The following is an 18428-nucleotide window of genomic DNA, read 5'->3' as shown; positions in this document are numbered from 1 at the left end:
CTTATAGAAAGAGATAGCCGTATAGTTTCTATCTACCTATCTCTGTCACACGATAAAGAGTAAAAGAGAGATATAGTGCGACTATTATTTTTTTTATTACGTTTTTATATTATTATAGTTTATCATATAAACTACATATTTATACAATGTGTTATATCAACCCTATCTATGCGAAAAGTATATTAAAATTTAAATTATTTTCAAGTTTAAGCGACTTTCGTGCAATGTTACTCATGTGTATGAGCTTCGAGTTCGGCTCGAAACTAGTTGAGTTACCACGTCAACCATTAAAGTGGTTAACCGTTAAATAATTTTAATATGACAAATTATTCTTAAATCGATCGTTAGATCGATGCCAGCAAGTTATACCAAAATAAAGGAATCTTGTAGATTGAAGTCGCTTTTAATTTGACAATATTAATGAAAATCACACTAATAAGTACTATAAATGTGAAAGTTTGTTTGTTTAGATGTTTGTCCATCAATCACGCTGAAACTACAGCGTAAGAGCTGACTTGGATGATAGGATACTTTTTATCCCACAGGAACGCGACCGAAGCCGCTGGCAGAAGCTAATTATCAATAAAAAAATACACTATACCTTACCACATATAACAGGGTTCACATAACATTATGTATAAACTTGAAATCAGTACATAATACACTAACATACATTTATTTTTGTTTAATTTTTCGATTCAAAATCTAGTATCTACATACGGAGTACATTATCTCATAACGTATTCGCTCTTACCCGACTGCTTGAAAAAGAGATATTGTGTGGTTTGAAAGCATTTACTTAACATAATGATCGCCAGGTAAAAAGGAGCATAATCTAGAATAGGGTGACTGGTAATTAGTGAACGATATTTAAACACGTGATTGTACTCATGATTACAAACAACTTTCCCAAAGAATTTTTTGTATACTCATTAGTTTTATTTTTATCACAATAACAAAACAACAAAATTTCATTAGCACGCGCGCGTAAAGTTCCAAAATACCTACTAGTCTTCCGATAACGCGGGCGCGGGCGCCTCGCTGCTAACAGCTGATCATGCGAAAGCACGCGCGCGCGAAATTTTATTGTTTTGTTATTGTGATAAAAATAAAACTAATCAGTATACAAAAAAAAATCTTTGGGAAAGTTGTTTGTAATCATGAGTACAATCACGTGTTAATATATCGTTCACTAATTACCAGTCACCCTATATACACCCATTTTTCACCTGTTATCTTATGAGTCTCATATAATAGAGAGTCTATGACCATACATTGGTAACAGACTACGTGTAAAAGCACTAACTGCGAATATTGTAAAGCGAAAAGCTCAATAATACTTTTTCCTAACAGTCGGGTAATTTAATTTGTTTTCAAATACAATGCAAAAGTTTTATTCATAATTATGGTTATCACGATAATTAGAGCTTACATAAAGAAATAGGTTGTCAGTACGGGAGAATTTGTACCGATTACCGATCACTGCTCAGTAAACTTATGCCCGAATACTCAAACGCTACTCAATTTTAAGACGCTCTCAAATGTAGTTATGTCACTATCAATCTTTATATTTATAATTCTTCTGTACGTGTGTATGTCACTGAACTCCTCTTAAACGACTAGACGGATTTTGATGAAACTTTTTGTGTGTGTTCAAGAGGATCTGAGAATGGTTTAGATTCACAATTTTGTTCGCTGGACAATGTTTTTTTAATTAATTTTTAATTTATTAGTAGTTGTTGATTTTGGAATGTTTTACATCGGATCCGACGGACGGCGCTACCATCGCAGTGTCAAATATTAATGACGTTAGATATTGTCATAACATTTGAATAATAATTTTCATCAAAAAGGTCCAGAAAATTTTCGTGTAGACAGGACAACGTCTGTCGGGTCCGCTAGTTCTTTATAAAATGAAAGAGATAGCACGATATTTAAGTATAACTTAAAATTGAGTAGCATTTGAGTATTCGGGTGTTAATTTTTTATCTGATACGAACGGACAGATTCAAGCCAAAGCATGGTTCTCTTTGCTTTCCAAGCGGAGAGATTATGTTAAACTTTTCTTTTATAGAGGAGACCCACAGTCCAGGGGCCTTAGTCTGCTATTACAATTGTGTCAGAATGGTCGATCACCGAGCAGTGGGAGAGGGATGGAGCTATACAACCTTCATAGCTCCGTCCCTCTCGCACTGCTCAGTGAGGCCCCAGCCCCCAGCAGTGGACTCTTAATAAGTTGTTGATGATGTAGAATACATGTCTTCTTTGTACGGGCAACCTAATCCTTTATGTAAGCGACTAATTTCAAAATTAAATACGTACCTATGGTTACATGTTTTGACATATTACTTTTAATTACGTTTTACGATTTACTCACGTAAGTGTTTGACGAGGGTAACTCGACTAGTTTCAAGCTAAACTAGAACCCACAGTCATACGCGACAAACATCATTGCGATTAGCGCGTGTAATGCTCTTATTTCTTTTTTTTATATATTAAATGGGCCGACGTTTGGCCGCTATCTCGCCTGATGGTAAGTGATGATGCGGCCTACGGTGGAGCACGTCTGCCCATAAGCAACCTATTCACTCGGGCTTTGAAGACACCCAGGTTATACCCAACAGGAAACACAGACTCCGGCAAGGAGTTCCACTCCCTAGCAGTTCGTACAAGGAAGCTTGAAGCGAAGCGCTTCGTGCGAGTGGGTGGGATATTGCTCTGTACTAGGATTTTATCCTGTAGTGTGTGTGCGTTTACAAACATACAAGTTCAAATTACCTCGTCAAGCACTTACGTTAATAAGCCGCAAAACATAATTAATTTAATATGTCTCACAATAGCTATCTTATTCATATTTATTAGAAGAAAGTTTTATATCAGTCACTATCGCAATTGCGATTATACATAAAATATGATTACATAATAATATATAATATAAATAAATTAATAATTATTTATGTATTAATTTTAGCGATCCACAACATAATTTAAAACAGAATAGAATACTTTTGATAACAATAAAATACTATATTTTAGAACATAAGTGATTTATAAATATGGATGGATAAAAGCTTACTAAATCACTAAAGGACTAAGCAGAGATGTTATACCTTTTTATAATAATGTGGCGACACATGAAAAGTGACAGATGACAGATCGCACATAGACGATAGATGAACAAATCAACGGATGACGTCATAAATCCTACATCGTACTTTTGAAGTTTACATGCGAATAAATGTGGATAGAAAATCCCAACGAACAACAGTTGGGCAGAAAGCCCGCCAGACACGATCACCTCGCCTGGTCGGAGGATCCTCCTTTTCTTAGGGAACTTTACTCTCTGTTCCTTAAAATATACATGTATTTATCCATCCATAAGAAACACATAACAATCATATAAACATATAAAGAGACATACAGTACAGGATAACTTCAATATTTTTGATAATCGAACCTGTATACTAACCGAATGCTATTTTATTACTGACCGTTTAACATTTACCTCTAGATTATCTGTGGTGCAGAGATCTTTAGTTTATGGTCTACATGGCCAACAGCTGCCCTATTGTTTTAGTATAGAGATATTCAAGATTGTGAAAACAAAATCTGCGCTCCATAGATGGCACCTCTGTAGTTTAATATCCTGTCAGTCTAATAGGGGTGAGTCTAGTATAATTTTATTACTGGTTTAGACTACATTCATCGCTTACATCGCCCTCTATGTATGATATTAAGAGCTATAATTACTAAATAATAAATATCTCTATACTAAAACAATTAATTTTAAAGTAATGCTTTAGTGTAGTGTAGTAGTTTAGACTATCTGAACACCTAAATCATTACTTCAAAAATCTCCCTTCGAAATAAAATAAATAACCTAACATAAATACATTTATTAAATATAACATTACAACTAAATCATATGACATATTATTGTGCTTATTTAGTCGCGCTACAGTTGCGCAACAGTTGCTAGTAACATGTCGCAAGCATTCGTTATATTCCTTGCTTAGTTACGGATACAAAATGTTTAAAGTAGACATATTTTTAAGAAGTCCTTAGTCATATTTTTAGAATCTATATCTAGAAATCCACAATAAAGTTATAGGCGATTGAAATTGACCTGAATGACAGCGAGAAATCGACTTTAATTGGACTTGGCGGGGTCACTGCCGTGCCTCCAGATCATATTATAGTAATATTTGCTTACACAAACATAATTTATTAATCATAAGTGATCATATTTAGTATAAAACAAGCATTTAAATGACTAAAGACTTCTTAAATGGTGACTTTAGACTTCTATTACATGTTATGTTTATAGACCAAGTGACTTATAGGACATTATACTAAATATATAAATGTGACAGTTTGTTTGTTTGCATGTTTCGATGTTTGTCCGTCAATCACGCTGAAATTACTGAACGGATTTTGACGAAATTTCTTCGAGACATAATTAAAAGTAAAATAAATGAATGAAAATCTACTACTTTTTTTAATGTTTTCAGTATTTATCGACCAGCTTACCGATGAAACTCATAATTACGAACTCCGGTGTAACACGAAACTAGTCGAGCGATCCTCGAAAATTTTACATAAGCAAATATTATTAATACGTTAACTGCCACATAGGTCACCGGTGACCGGAGTTAGCGGAGGACTTGCCTACAATATCTTGACTACACTTCACTTCCACGTTTTCTGATGGCAGACAAAGGCTTAAAATTCAGGTCAAAGTTTTTTTTTTATATATTAAATGGGCCGACGTTTGGCCGCTATCTCGCCTGATGGTAAGTGATGATGCGGCCTACGGTGGAGCACGTCTGTCCATAAGCAACCTATTCACTCGGGCTTTGAAGACACCCAGGTTATACCCATCAGGAAACACAGACTCCGGCAAGGAGTTCCACTCCCTAGCAGTTCGCACAAGGAAGCTTGAAGCGAAGTATTAGTATAATGTCCTTTAAAACACTATATTCATAATCGACTGGATAAAAACGGTAATACTAGTAGCGGCTACATACAGTACGGCTTGCGACACACGAAGAACACCGAGTCGTACTCGTGCTGCATCATCGAGTTCGGGTTTTGGGCGTATTTCGTTTTCACGCCGGTCTGTTCTTTCTGTTGATAATAAAAAGAATGGTTAATTATGACGTACTAATGTAAATATGACATACTAGGGCATATTTGTCACAACTGAGTGGAGCCCACTCAACGTCAACAGACGTCGCGACAGGCCCAGAAGGAGATGACGGGACAGCTACGATACGGATTGACCGCAGAAAGCTCTGCATAGAGAGGATTGGAAGGAGGGTAGGGACTAGGGAGGGCTTTGCAGTGGTACGACCATGGCTAAAAATAAAATAATGGCATACTCAATTATATGACAAGGGACTCCGACTAGTTTCGAATATGAGCCTCTAGCATGGCTTCAAATAATGACGTGAGTATGCTAAAAAAAAACCCTAATAATTAATTTAGTATGGTGTTGTAAATGCCAAAGATTACACTTTGTAAGGGGGAAAATCATGCAAAGCCTTCTTCTTTTATTTAAAAGATACACAAAGTGCCTCCACTTTGGCCTAAGTGATCGCAAAGGAGTGGTGACAGCCGAGCCAAAAGTCTTGGGTTTGAAGATTTCTTAATAACAGCACAGAGTATAGAATTTATTAATTTATCCAAATTCAAGTTTGAATGAATGAATAATATTTAAGTGTCCGTACTCACCAATATATCGAATCCTATATCTCTTATAATCTCCAGCAGTATGTCGTACGGCGGCTCGATACTGTTCTCTGTCGGCATGTCACTGCAAATAATACATAAACATTATTTAATCAAGCCCTGTTTAAGTAAGATGAAGAAGAAAATGGCCGCTTCACAATGTCTATTTTATTTATTTTATTTTTACTAGAGTTTATCGGATGATATTATTATGAAGGTGTTGAAATTGACGATTAGTATAGTACTTAATTATGTATTTTAAAGAAAACATCGCCCTAGACTAGGATTTTCTCCTGTGTCTCGGGTATGTTTACAAACATACAACACAAGTTCACATGCACACGACAATGGAGCACACAAAGACTTGCTCCGTGCGGAAATCGAACCCATTACACGTTGCACGGCAGCCTGTTGCCCAGCCACCGCGACAACCGTGCAATCAAATTTCATACGATAATAAAGCAGAATAGGATAGAAGGAAAGAGTAACATGATTGAGTAAGATAGAATTTCGACTGCGTTGTCGCGTAACGTGTAGCAGATTCGATTCCCGCACGAAACAACATTTTGTGTGATCCACAATTCGTTGTTTCGGGTCTGGATGTCATGTGTATGTGAACTTGTATGTTTGTTTAAAAAAATGACATGAGAGGATAGTAGTAATGGAAGAGGACAGGATGGCGGGATCGGGCACAATAGTTAGATTGGATAGGATAGTTCAATTGGACAGCATAGGATAGGGATTTACTATATAGATAGTATCAAGAAATAGTGTGATAGTAGGACAAAGAAACAATTAAATAATGATCATTGTAACAACTACCTCACCTGTAGTGGTACAATAAAGGTCCCAGGTTGATCCAGTACCCGCCGGGCTGCAGTATCGTGTATATCCGCTCGATGAACTCGATCACGTTCGGCGCGCAGTCTATGAAGAAACCAATGATGGTCATAGAACAACTACCTCACCTGTAGTGGTACAATAAAGGTCCCAGATTGATCCAGTACCCGCCGGGCTGCAGTATCGTGTATATCCGCTCGATGAACTCGATCACGTTCGGCGCGCAGTCTATGAAGAAACCAATGATGGTCATAGAACAACTACCTCACCTGTAGTGGTACAATAAAGGTCCCAGATTGATCCAGTACCCGCCGGGCTGCAGTATCGTGTATATCCGCTCGATGAACTCGATCACGTTCGGCGCGCAGTCTATGAAGAAACCAATGATGGTCATAGAACAACTACCTCACCTGTAGTGGTACAATAGAGGTCCCAGATTGATCCAGTACCCGCCGGGCTGCAGTATCGTGTATATCCGCTCGATGAACTCGATCACGTTGGGCGCGCAGTCTATGAAGAAACCAACGATGGTCATAGAACAACTACCTCACCTGTAGTGGTACAATATCGGTCCCAGCCTTGATCCAGTACCCGCCGGGCTGCAGTATCGTGTATATCCCGCTATACGATGTACACCCGACTTTTCACCATTTGTAGTATAAGTTCTATGTATTAGGGGGTGAGCCTATTGCCATATACTGGGCACAAAGCCCAGTAGTACTTTGCCCTTAAATTCTTAGGAATTTTAGGGCAAACAAAAGACTTGTAACGCCTCTGGTGTTTCACGTGTCCATGGGCGACAGCGATTGCTTACCATCAGGTGACCCATCAGCTCATTTACTAGCTTATACCATAAAAAACACTTACCTTAAGAAAGTCGCCGGCGGTCATAGAGAAGTTATGGTTGGGCCGGTTCCCCGACGGACAGACGTCGGGGAAGCGAGCCGCTATGAGCTGGTGTTCTGCTTACCATCAGGTGACCCATCAGTACATTTACTAGCTTATACCATAAAAAACACTTACCTTAAGAAAGTCGCCGGCGGTCATAGAGAAGTTATGGTTGGGCCGGTTCCCCGACGGACAGACGTCGGGGAAGCGAGCCGCTATGAGCTGGTGCTCTGCTTACCATCAGGTGACCCATCAGCTCATATACTAGATTATACCATAAAAAACACTTACCTTAAGAAAGTCGCCGGCGGTCATAGAGAAGTTATGGTTGGGCCGGTTCCCCGACGGACAGACGTCGGGGAAGCGAGCCGCTATGAGCTGGTGCTCTGCTTACCATCAGGTGACCCATCAGCTCATTTACTAGATTATTCCATAAAAAACACTTACCTTAAGAAAGTCGCCGGCGGTCATAGAGAAGTTATGGTTGGGCCGGTTCCCCGACGGACAGACGTCAAGCGAGCCGCTATGAGCTGGTGCTCTGCTTACCATCAGGTGACCCATCAGCTCATTTACTAGATTATACCATAAAAAACACTTACCTTAAGAAAGTCGCCGGCGGTCATAGAGAAGTTATGGTTGGGCCGGTTCCCCGACGGACAGACGTCGGGGAAGCGAGCCGCTATGAGCTGGTGCTCTGCTTACCATCAGGTAATATACTAGATTATTCCATAAAAAACACTTACCTTAAGAAAGTCGCCGGCGGTCATAGAGAAGTTATGGTTGGGCCGGTTCCCCGACGGACAGACGTCGGGGAAGCGAGCCGCTATAAGCTGGTGCTCTGCTTACCATCAGGTGACCCATCAGCTCGTATACCGGATTATTCCATAAAAAACACTTACCTTAAGAAAGTCGCCGGCGGTCATAGAGAAGTTATGGTTGGGCCGGTTCCCCGACGGACAGACGTCGGGGAAGCGAGCCGCTATGAGCTGGTGTTCTGCTTACCATCAGGTAATATACTAGCTTATACCATAAAAAACACTTACCTTAAGAAAGTCGCCGGCGGTCATAGAGAAGTTATGGTTGGGCCGGTTCCCCGACGGACAGACGTCGGGGAAGCGAGCCGCTATGGGCTGGTGTTCTGCTTACCATCAGGTAATATACTAGCTTATACCATAAAAAACACTTACCTTAAGAAAGTCGCCGGCGGTCATAGAGAAGTTATGGTTGGGCCGGTTCCCCGACGGACAGACGTCGGGGAAGCGAGCCGCTATGAGCTGGTGCTCTGCTTACCATCAGGTGACCCATCTGCTCGTCTACTGGCTTATACCATAAAAAACACTTACCTTAAGAAAGTCGCCGGCGGTCATAGAGAAGTTATGGTTGGGCCGGTTCCCCGACGGACAGACGTCGGGGAAGCGAGCCGCTATGAGCTGGTGCTCTGCTTACCATCAGGTGACCCATCAGCTCATTTACTAGATTATTCCATAAAAAACACTTACCTTAAGAAAGTCGCCGGCGGTCATAGAGAAGTTATGGTTGGGCCGGTTCCCCGACGGACAGACGTCGGGGAAGCGAGCCGCTATGAGCTGGTGCTCTGCTTACCATCAGGTAATATACTAGATTATACCATAAAAAACACTTACCTTAAGAAAGTCGCCGGCGGTCATAGAGAAGTTATGGTTGGGCCGGTTCCCCGACGGACAGACGTCGGGGAAGCGAGCCGCTATGAGCTGGTGCTCTGCTTACCATCAGGTGACCCATCAGCTCATTTACTAGCTTATACCATATAAAACACTTACCTTAAGAAAGTCGCCGGCGGTCATAGAGAAGTTATGGTTGGGCCGGTTCCCCGACGGACAGACGTCGGGGAAGCGAGCCGCTATGAGCTGGTGCTCTGCTTACCATCAGGTGACCCATCTGCTCGTTTACCGGATTATTCCATAAAAAACACTTACCTTAAGAAAGTCGCCGGCGGTCATAGAGAAGTTATGGTTGGGCCGGTTCCCCGACGGACAGACGTCGGGGAAGCGAGCCGCTATGAGCTGGTGCTCTGCTTACCATCAGGTGACCCATCTGCTCGTCTACTGGCTTATACCATAAAAAACACTTACCTTAAGAAAGTCGCCGGCGGTCATAGAGAAGTTATGGTTGGGCCGGTTCCCCGACGGACAGACGTCGGGGAAGCGAGCCGCTATGAGCTGGTGCTCTGCTTACCATCAGGTGATCCATCTGCTCGTTTACCGGATTATTCCATAAAAAACACTTACCTTAAGAAAGTCGCCGGCGGTCATAGAGAAGTTATGGTTGGGCCGGTTCCCCGACGGACAGACGTCGGGGAAGCGAGCCGCTATGTGGTGCTCTGCTTACCATCAGGTGACCCATCTGCTCGTCTACTGGCTTATACCATAAAAAACACTTACCTTAAGAAAGTCGCCGGCGGTCATAGAGAAGTTATGGTTGGGCCGGTTCCCCGACGGACAGACGTCGGGGAAGCGAGCCGCTATGAGCTGGTGTTCGCACGTTATGTTGTTCACGTACTGATGCACCCACGGATGCACTGTGTATTTGTTAATCTGGAAATTTTAAGAATAACATTAAGTCTTTGACTGCCAATAGAAAACTGTTGAAGGCAAATCCCCCGCTAACGTCGGTCACCGGTGACCGCCACGGTGTTCAATGTGTTAATAACTACTACCTAATACTGCACCCATGTGAGATAGCCATACTTCGGCTCGAACGAGTTGAGCTATGGGAGACGCCAAGTCAACACCTCCCGAAGATGCTTCGTGGAGAAGCGAAACATATGTCGAGTGGTATATTGCATGCTATGTGTTTTAATGTTGCACCTCTGCTGCATGAGCATTTAATTGCGGGCGGGAGGGTGATGTTACATACCGAATGCTAAAATATATCTATAAGCGGAATAAAAACTAAAAATCTATTGTATTGTTAGTGACGAATGGATCGGCTCGACCGGAACCCAAAGTGATAATCGTATCATGGCCTTACATGAAACCAACTTGAAACCACGCTTGCGTTCAGGTATCACCGTAAGAGTGAAGTTAGTGGAGGCACAATCCTCCTCCCTCCCCTCAAAGTCCCAAATGGTAAAAGACCGGCAATTGTTGGCAGCCGGTGACGCCGCTGACGACGCATACCCATAAAAAAAATTCTGGTCGAGACCCTAATTATAATAAATAGAACTCATCACATAATCAGTCACGTGATGAGACCAGATTTCGTACCCAAACTTTTACTGTACTAATTTTAATTTTGTCACCAAAATCTAAACCTTACCTCCAACACAATAAAACCCAAAACAAACTTACCTCAGTGCATCTGTTGAGTATAAAGTTGCTCGCGAACAGCATAAAGAGCGAGAACTCGTTGCCTTGGCAGCTGTAGCCGCGCGCCGCTACTTCCCACGCGAGCCGGCCGAGCCCCGCGCCCGGGACTAGCACGCGGATTTGAGATCTATCACTGGGGAATAGAGAGAGAGAAAGAGATTTGGTTAGAAGTTGCGTAAGTAGGGCAAAATGGACAATTCGGTAGTATCCTCGGTCAAAAATAAATTATTACAACTTTTCAATACAATAAAATATTCAAAAATAATCACACTGTCATTCATATATTTGATGAACTAGGTACTTAATTTTCGATTTTCTCTAGTAAAATTTCTAGAAATAAGTCTCCCATTTGATGTAAAAATCTGATGACGTCAAAATACATCATACAAAGTTCATAGAAAATATCGTTTTTGACGTTTCGAAAAAAGTATTGAATTTGACTAGTAGGAAATTAGCCTATTGGATATAAGTGTAGGAGTTTGAAGATGACTGTGTAAGTTTCAGATGAGAGTGGAAATTTGGGGTCTGAAGTGGGAGAATGGTGTCTGAAGCGGGAGTATGGAGGGAGTGTGGAATATGGCGCAAGAGAGACATGACTCATTAGTATAGGCCAGGTTTGCTAGTTAAACTTATAAAAATGTATAATACCACCAATATCAATCTTTTAATGGTTACTTAACCCAGTCCTTAGCAATTGTTTTCGGAACAAAATCGTTACTAAAGAATAGTTTAAGTAATCATTAAATGACTCTGAGTACGGCAGTTAGTGTATTATGTATGCAGATGGTTAGATTTTATTATTTTATTACATATTATGTAAAAGCGGTAAGAAATAGTGTTACCTATATTCGTCCAATGAGAACCGTTCCTCCATCTCGTCGAGTATGGGCTTGTAGCATTGCTTCCTCTCCTCCGCGCCCATGTCGCTCCAATCGCGGACTATGTTTTTTAAAACTGATTGTACCTGCAAATGTATAAAGTAAATATTAAGTCGGTTCCTTATTGATACTGGAAGAATATTTTAAATGTAATGTATTGTTTTGTCTTTTATAAAAAATTGCCCCAAACTAGAATTTTCTCTTGTGTGTACATTTGTTAACCCACGATAGAGGAGAATATCTCAGTCCAGGGCAATGATTTTTTAAAAAAGAAAAAGAAATATGCGCTCCTTTTAAATATTCTATGTGGGTGGGTCCTTTGCCACCAGAGATGTGTTATGTAGCTATGCTACGAAGATGTTAGCCATTACATCTACAGCCACTACATCTACAACTGTCAAACTATGTGACCGTTTCCACTGATACTCTCTCGCTCGAGTATGCGATGTATAGATAGTAGGGAAGCCATCCATAGCACACATCCATAACACGCATTCATAGCACGCATCTTTCCATATAAAAAAAATGGTTGAGCCTGTTTCCACCAATGCTAAGCTATGTGTACCAATGAATATGATTGCTGGAAGCCAAACGCATCCACAGTAACGTAGCACACCACATCCCTGGTGAAAAAGAAAGCACCCTAAGATATAACATTATACAAACACAAAACATTACCTTTTCAACATCATGTTGCATTTTATGCTGTTTCTGCGAGGCAATCTCACAATTATTATAATTGCACCCAAAGCTTTCGACGCCATTCGTTCCCGAAGTATCAGTGACCGAATGATCCACATTTTCAAACATCGTATCAACGTCCTTTATAATTAAATGCACCACATTATTGTTCGTATCTAAACATTTCTTGAATTTCGCCAAATACGTCTTGTATTTTTCTAAGCGACGCTGATGGCTCTGTGGTAGTATTGATATAATCTTCTCTGATTTGTGTATCCTGTCTAAACTGCATAGTCTGTAATGAAGAAAAGATTTTTAAATTAATCTCATATCCTACATACTACTATCATTCCGCTATCTTTGATTGCCTCGTTGGTCGAGTGGTCGCAAGTGCGTCTGCCGGATAAGGGGTCTCGAGTTCGATCCCCATTCCCCTCGGGCAAAGTAATCCAAAGGAGGCCCAAATCCTCCCTTCCCAATCTGCCCAATCCCCGATTCCCCAACAACCCTTAAATTCCTAAACCCCAAAATGCCGGCAACGCACTTGTAACGCCTCTGGTATTTCAAGTGTCCATGGGCGGCGGCGATTGCTTACCATCAGGTGAAACGTATGCTCGTTTGAATTAGGTATTGGTTGGTTGTTGAATTGCCCATAATATCCTAAATATAGGTAACTACGATGATGAAATTTGTTTTTGCATTTTGTAGAATATTATGTCCACTGTAGAAAAAAACGTATTTAGTGATTTTTTGCAGTTAATGATTTCTTGCAATAAGCCGATTACTATCATTTCACCTACACTAGCGTAGTCAATACCATAATATATTATACACATTAGCTTTCCTCAAGAATCACACTATCTATTGGTCAAAACCGTACTTAAAAATGTCTAGTACTTTTATATTTTATCGCGTTAATCCCTTATATACAGGACGCCGAAATGAAACCTTTTTTTAAGGAGGGAAAATCATCCAATGGCTTCTCTCAGCCTGGGCGAGGTGAGAGGGAGTGTCAGATGAAGTCCCGGTAAACCCACTCCGCAGCTCCGGATCAGGCATGTAATAAGGGGTGAGCTTATTGCCATAACATACCGAATTAAAAGTATACAGATAACAATACTTTGGCATAAAACGGATCATTTTTTTATCAAAGCTGTTGACAGAAGTTAGTAGTTACATAATAGAGAAGATAACGGGGTATGAAAATTAAAAAATTATTTAGTGCGTCAGTCAGGTAATGAAGAAATATTAGACACATATTTTTTTATTTTGTCATAGTTATAAGATAAAACGAATCAAAGTTTAGGAGTACCATGAAGTGACATCACGCGATATTTCAAATCAATCCATCTTCGAAAGTATTTGTTTCCGTAAGAAATAAAAAAAAAACCGTGTCTAATATTTAAAAATAATCTACAAAATTTAGTCATCTACCCTGTTTGTAAAGATACATTTTACCTGATCAAGCAAGACTAGTAGTTACATAATTACAAGTGCCAAGCCCCTAAGGACATAACATCACGCCACAAATCAACAACTTAGTACAATAAGATATCTGAATCATATTTTTTTCCTTATTCACTTACACGTGTCGACTAGTTAAGGCAACATTTAATTATGTATCACGCGTCACCGATGCGAAGGAGGTAGGTAGATATATAGCTATGTTGTTGTACTGTATTTACGTATACAAACATACATACATAGTATATAATAGGTAAATATTATGTATATGTAGTATCTTTGTCTATAACCACATCCACGTGCATCTAACGTTAGCACAAAGTCAAACTTCAGCTCACAAGGATGGGTGATACACTGATTTATAAAGACTTTTTTTGAGGGGGGAAATCATTTATTGACTTCTCCCGTTTTGGGTGAGGCGAGAGGGTGTATCAGACTCTTGCTGACTAAAAACAACCCTGTTCCTATTAGGCTATCCGCAGCTCTGAGTATTTATCAAGACTCTACGTAAGAGGAATTTGTCATAATCTTGACGCTTAGCTTTGAGGGTCGGAAATCGCAGTCCACAAGGTTCAGCGAGGCTAGACTTTAATTGTCAATTCAAAACATTCGAAGTAAGGGATCTGGGATCGCATTCTCGCCCGTCATTGGTCGAGATTATTCTCACAACCAATGACATGGCGAACCGCGATCGAGCTCACTTCAAATTCGAACCGAGAATTAGAGAATAGCCTCGCAGATATACAAAAAGCATCCGGAGCTGTGGGCAACGTAACAGGTTACCGGGGCTCCGGCTCAAAGCAGGAGAAAGAATGGGTGGTTTTTATCAGTAAGACGGGAGAAGACATTAGACAATTTTCCGCCCTTAAATAAAAACTCGCAGGTTTACAAAGTGCGCTGCTGAACGGTCTCTGATAAATGTGTAGTGTCTTATTTGGTGCTTATAACAACCCTTAAAAAGAAATGGAGTGTTGATCTGTGTATTCCTGTCTCTCTGCCTATAGACACATATTTAATTTACCTTTCTAACCACCGTACACAGAGTCAGTTAATGGTTACTTAACCCAATCCTTAGCAATTGTTTTCGGAACAAAATCTTTGCTAAGGAATAGTTTAAGTACCTAGGTAACTATTAAATATCTCTGATTGTGGCAGTAAAAGTAATTTTCATTCAGAAATCCTGCGTACAATTTATACCTACCGACCAGCTTACCCTTTCAGAATATGAAAGTCGTGATAAAACAATAACCGTACAACGACACGAGTTCACAATGACGTATGTGTGTGCAAGCTGCTGCCAATGAATGTACGTCATTACGTTAAAAATATTTAATAAAATGCAACATTCACTTTAATACAATGTATCTTATAGGGCTGCTTATAGACACTTCGGTTTTCTTTGATAAGTCAGATTTTTTTCACTGTGATTTCCAAACTGCATTCCAAGCGTGAAGATTTACCAGGACTCCGGTTCGAAAAGCAGGAGTAGGAACGGGGTGTATCTTACTCAATAAAAGTCAAACACTCCCTCTTGCCTCGCCCAAGGCGGGAGAAGTCATAGGGTGATATTCCCCCTCAAAAAAAGCGTGAAGAGTATGGTTATATGAGGAGGTCCATATACCAGAATTGAACTCTCACACTGTTGTGCTGTTGATGTGATTGAAGCAAAAAGTGTAGAATCTTATATACCTTTGTATTACACAGAGGGGAATAACAGGGCTGATGTTATTGTTACAATGTAAACGATAAATATAGGTGAAACATATCATTACGAATGTAGCTACAAATATTTATTAGTTATTCAATTTAGATAATGTATTAGTAAATACTGGTCGATTCCAAATCAGTATGGAAATGTGCTGGCCATTTATTTATATTCAAATATCAACTGTAATATTGTAAAGTTAAGGTACATTTTAGGACACAAGTAATTGTTTGATGTTATGTATTATAATATATATAAATTAAATATACAATTTAGAATTGAGAACAATAATTATTGTCCTTAATAGATAATTGTATTGTTTTCCTATGGTAGTCTGGTTGATTGGTTGTTAATACAACAGCTTAACCTGTGATTCTGTGTCCAAATCAGTATCAAATAAGGTAGAATCTGACATTAAAGGAAAAAATATGATAGATATGATAGATTTCGAGCCAGAGCCCCAGTAACCCTGCTAGGTAGTCTGCAGCTCCGGATCAGTCATCAGATCTACTGGGCCTCATCTGTGGGCCTACTGGGCCTGTTTATGGCCAGGCGGCGAGCTACCCTTGCTCGCCATCCGCAGACTGGCAAGAAAAGCTAGTCCTAAGAATATATTAATTGATGTACTGCAAACTGCAACTTGAATTAATATCCAAATGTAGGTATAATAAATAGGACCACAAAAAATCTTGTTGTTTTTGGTACAAAAAGCTGAATAACATTGGGAATAAAAATAACTATTGCGAAGAATAATGCCGAAAAAATATTGTAAACAAGAATCAGTGATAACTAATTAACACCTATTTTAGTGTGCATTTGTAAATTGATTGTTGTGTTCTCGTTTTATGTATTCTGACTTATAAGATCAAAGTCAAAGTCAAATAGAAAGATCCATATTGAATGATATAAATTGTATTGAGTTTGGCTTTATATTCAGTACTCTGAATGCTATTTTAACACCTACAATTGGGGTTGCATAGTTTTGACATTGAATAATTATTGAGATTTTATTGGATTTAAAATTGAAATTAAGATTGGTTTCAAGAGTAAACCCCCTGTTGGCTTATTAAAGATAAAGGGCCTTCCATCAACAGTTATAATACTGATAAATAATTTGAATCAAGTTGGTGCAAGTCCCAGCATAATGGAAAATCCCACTACCATTTGGGGTGATTCAGAAATCATGATTCAACAGGGATTACTAACTGTAAACAGTTAAGTAAATTGATATTTTTTGTGTAATAATTGTGAAATAATTGTGTTCTTGTTTTATTCAAAATTGTATAAACATTATTAACTTAAATTATTAACAAAACATTAATTATTATGTTATTGTTAAACTTACCTAACTGTTTGATGAGGAACTCGACTAGTTTCAACATGTTTTGTACTTTATATTATTACATGCTTTTCTTTCATTCAAATAAATTAAATTTATACACATATTTAAAATCCTCTAATATTACATTTTCAAATACTACTTACAAAATAAAATAATATTTAAAAATATAATTATAAGTCTAACTAGTTAAGTACATTTTTTATACAGATTGATCAATAATATTATTCATGTTCATGGCCCTAAAATATTTCCAAATAGGACTTAATTTTTTAAATATTTTTATATAACAGAGTTGCATATTTCCAGCAACATATACAATTTAAATGCATTCAATAAATATTATATTTTAGTATGTCTAATGTAAATATTACAATCTTAGTGGAATATATTTTTATTTCAAGCATTTGAAAAATTAACTAGTGGTCGCCTAGTGGCCGAAATTCGACCATATATGATTTAATTTACAATACCACTTAACGTACGTTGAAGGATAATTTTTATTTAATTCAAACTCTTTTATAAAACTCTTTTCATATGAGACGTGAGAATATCATCGCAATGTCTATCGATTTTGACGTTTTGTCAAATACGATCAGATACTATGCATGTGTGTGTAATGTTTTATTTATTGATTTAATGTACTTTATAAGCATTATTTTTGAAAAATATTAGCGCTATGCACCTCTCCTACACATAAACTATAAGTGTACCAAATTTTATGCTCCTACGTCCGCGCAATTATCGTAAAAAGTGGTCCAAAGTTTTTGCATCACGTATTAATATATAGATATACCGCACGAAAATCGCGGTATTTTAGTTCCGCACCATAGAGACTACAGCAAAGAGGATAATATATAAACAAAGGAGTTTTGGTTTCTATCTAAATAGGTTAATTAGATCGTCCGATTTGCTCAAACAAAGAAGTTGTTGCTACCCAGAGCTTTACGCCGCTTTACACTCCAAACTATTTATAGAATCGTTACAGACCAATTCTGAGGGCTAAAAAGGCGTATTGTACGCATATAAATTGAATAATTACTTACTTATAATATTTGAAAGCGGTGACAACGGCGCGAAAATGCTCCCGTTCTTTCGCCTCATCAATTTCTTCCGCTGCTGATGCTGAAGACATTTTTACGCGTCTATTTTACACACTCAAAGACTTATATTATTAGGTAGAATAAAACAGAAACACAAATTCGACAGGTATTTGAGGAATTCGTATATTTTTTTTATAAAATTCAACAGCGACCAAGCCTTTCCCAAATGACGGAAGATCGACAGATATTAGTGACGTTCCACTTGCAGTGTCCAACTAGATTCTAATAAGAATCGATTACACGTATGATCGATTTAAAAACACCGGCTAAAACTGAGAAGTGTTAGCATATGAGACAAAATTATAATAATGTTAAATACAAAATAATCCTCTAAACTTATTAAAACCTAAATTTATTCCATAATAGTGCTATTCTTCTCATAAAACCATTTCAATAGTGCTGCACAAAATCCTAATGCTATCCGATTGCGAATAAAATTATTACAATAGCTGA

General features: G+C 38.7%; 3 protein-coding genes and 1 long non-coding RNA gene across 9 annotated transcripts in view; 2 read left to right on the top strand and 2 right to left on the bottom strand.

The window, feature by feature from the left end:
* Positions 1–18428, bottom strand: part of LOC118279920 (T-complex protein 1 subunit epsilon) — a 324585-nt gene that overhangs the window by 223181 nt on the left and 82976 nt on the right. The window lies entirely within an intron of this gene.
* On the top strand, positions 54–4936 carry LOC126912082 (uncharacterized). The gene is made up of 2 exons (XR_007706721.1): positions 54–2610; positions 4871–4936. It is a non-coding gene; the product is annotated as an uncharacterized LOC126912082 (long non-coding RNA).
* Positions 4159–18170, bottom strand: LOC118279779 (carnosine N-methyltransferase). Its single transcript, XM_050702432.1, has 8 exons — positions 17919–18170; positions 12362–12659; positions 11648–11769; positions 10788–10938; positions 9863–10031; positions 6981–7116; positions 5734–5815; positions 4159–5127 (listed from the first exon to the last, which is right to left on the bottom strand). Exons 1-8 carry the CDS (start codon positions 18005–18007, stop codon positions 5020–5022), a joined length of 1155 nt encoding a protein of 384 aa, XP_050558389.1. The 5' UTR covers positions 18008–18170; the 3' UTR covers positions 4159–5019.
* On the top strand, positions 7367–9676 carry LOC126912072 (uncharacterized). 3 transcript variants are annotated; one of them, XR_007706709.1, is made up of 3 exons: positions 7367–7702; positions 8011–8166; positions 8467–8592. XR_007706709.1 is itself a non-coding variant. In XM_050702392.1 (3 exons), exons 1-3 carry the CDS (start codon positions 7471–7473, stop codon positions 9246–9248), a joined length of 1026 nt encoding a protein of 341 aa, XP_050558349.1. In that variant the 5' UTR covers positions 7370–7470; the 3' UTR covers positions 9249–9676. The 3 variants fall into 3 exon arrangements, 1 of the variants encoding a protein (XP_050558349.1); XM_050702392.1 differs by lacking the exon at positions 8467–8592 and adding an exon at positions 8611–9676 and having other exon boundaries at positions 7370–7702; XR_007706708.1 differs by lacking the exons at positions 7367–7702; positions 8467–8592 and adding an exon at positions 7724–7858 and having other exon boundaries at positions 8011–8313.

Source organism: Spodoptera frugiperda, chromosome 22 (genome assembly GCF_023101765.2).
Source record: "Spodoptera frugiperda isolate SF20-4 chromosome 22, AGI-APGP_CSIRO_Sfru_2.0, whole genome shotgun sequence".
Classification (NCBI taxonomy): domain Eukaryota; kingdom Metazoa; phylum Arthropoda; class Insecta; order Lepidoptera; family Noctuidae; genus Spodoptera; species Spodoptera frugiperda.
Note: the sequence above shows the minus strand (reverse complement) of the source record. Positions and strands in the feature narration are given on the sequence as shown.

Coding starts and splice junctions, on each gene's coding strand:
- LOC126912072 (XM_050702392.1), top strand. CDS start 7,471: ATGGTTGGGCCGGTTCCCCGACGGACAGACGTCGGGGAAGCGAGCCGC. Junction 7,703..8,010: donor GGTGCTCTGCTTACCATCAG/GTGACCCATCAG, acceptor GCTTACCATCAG/GTGACCCATCAGCTCATTTA. Junction 8,167..8,610: donor GGTGCTCTGCTTACCATCAG/GTAATATACTAG, acceptor GCTTACCATCAG/GTAATATACTAGCTTATACC.
- LOC118279779 (XM_050702432.1), bottom strand. CDS start 18,007: ATGTCTTCAGCATCAGCAGCGGAAGAAATTGATGAGGCGAAAGAACGG. Junction 12,660..17,918: donor ACCGCTTTCAAATATTATAA/GTAAGTAATTAT, acceptor TCTTCATTACAG/ACTATGCAGTTTAGACAGGA. Junction 5,128..5,733: donor ATATAGGATTCGATATATTG/GTGAGTACGGAC, acceptor TATTATCAACAG/AAAGAACAGACCGGCGTGAA.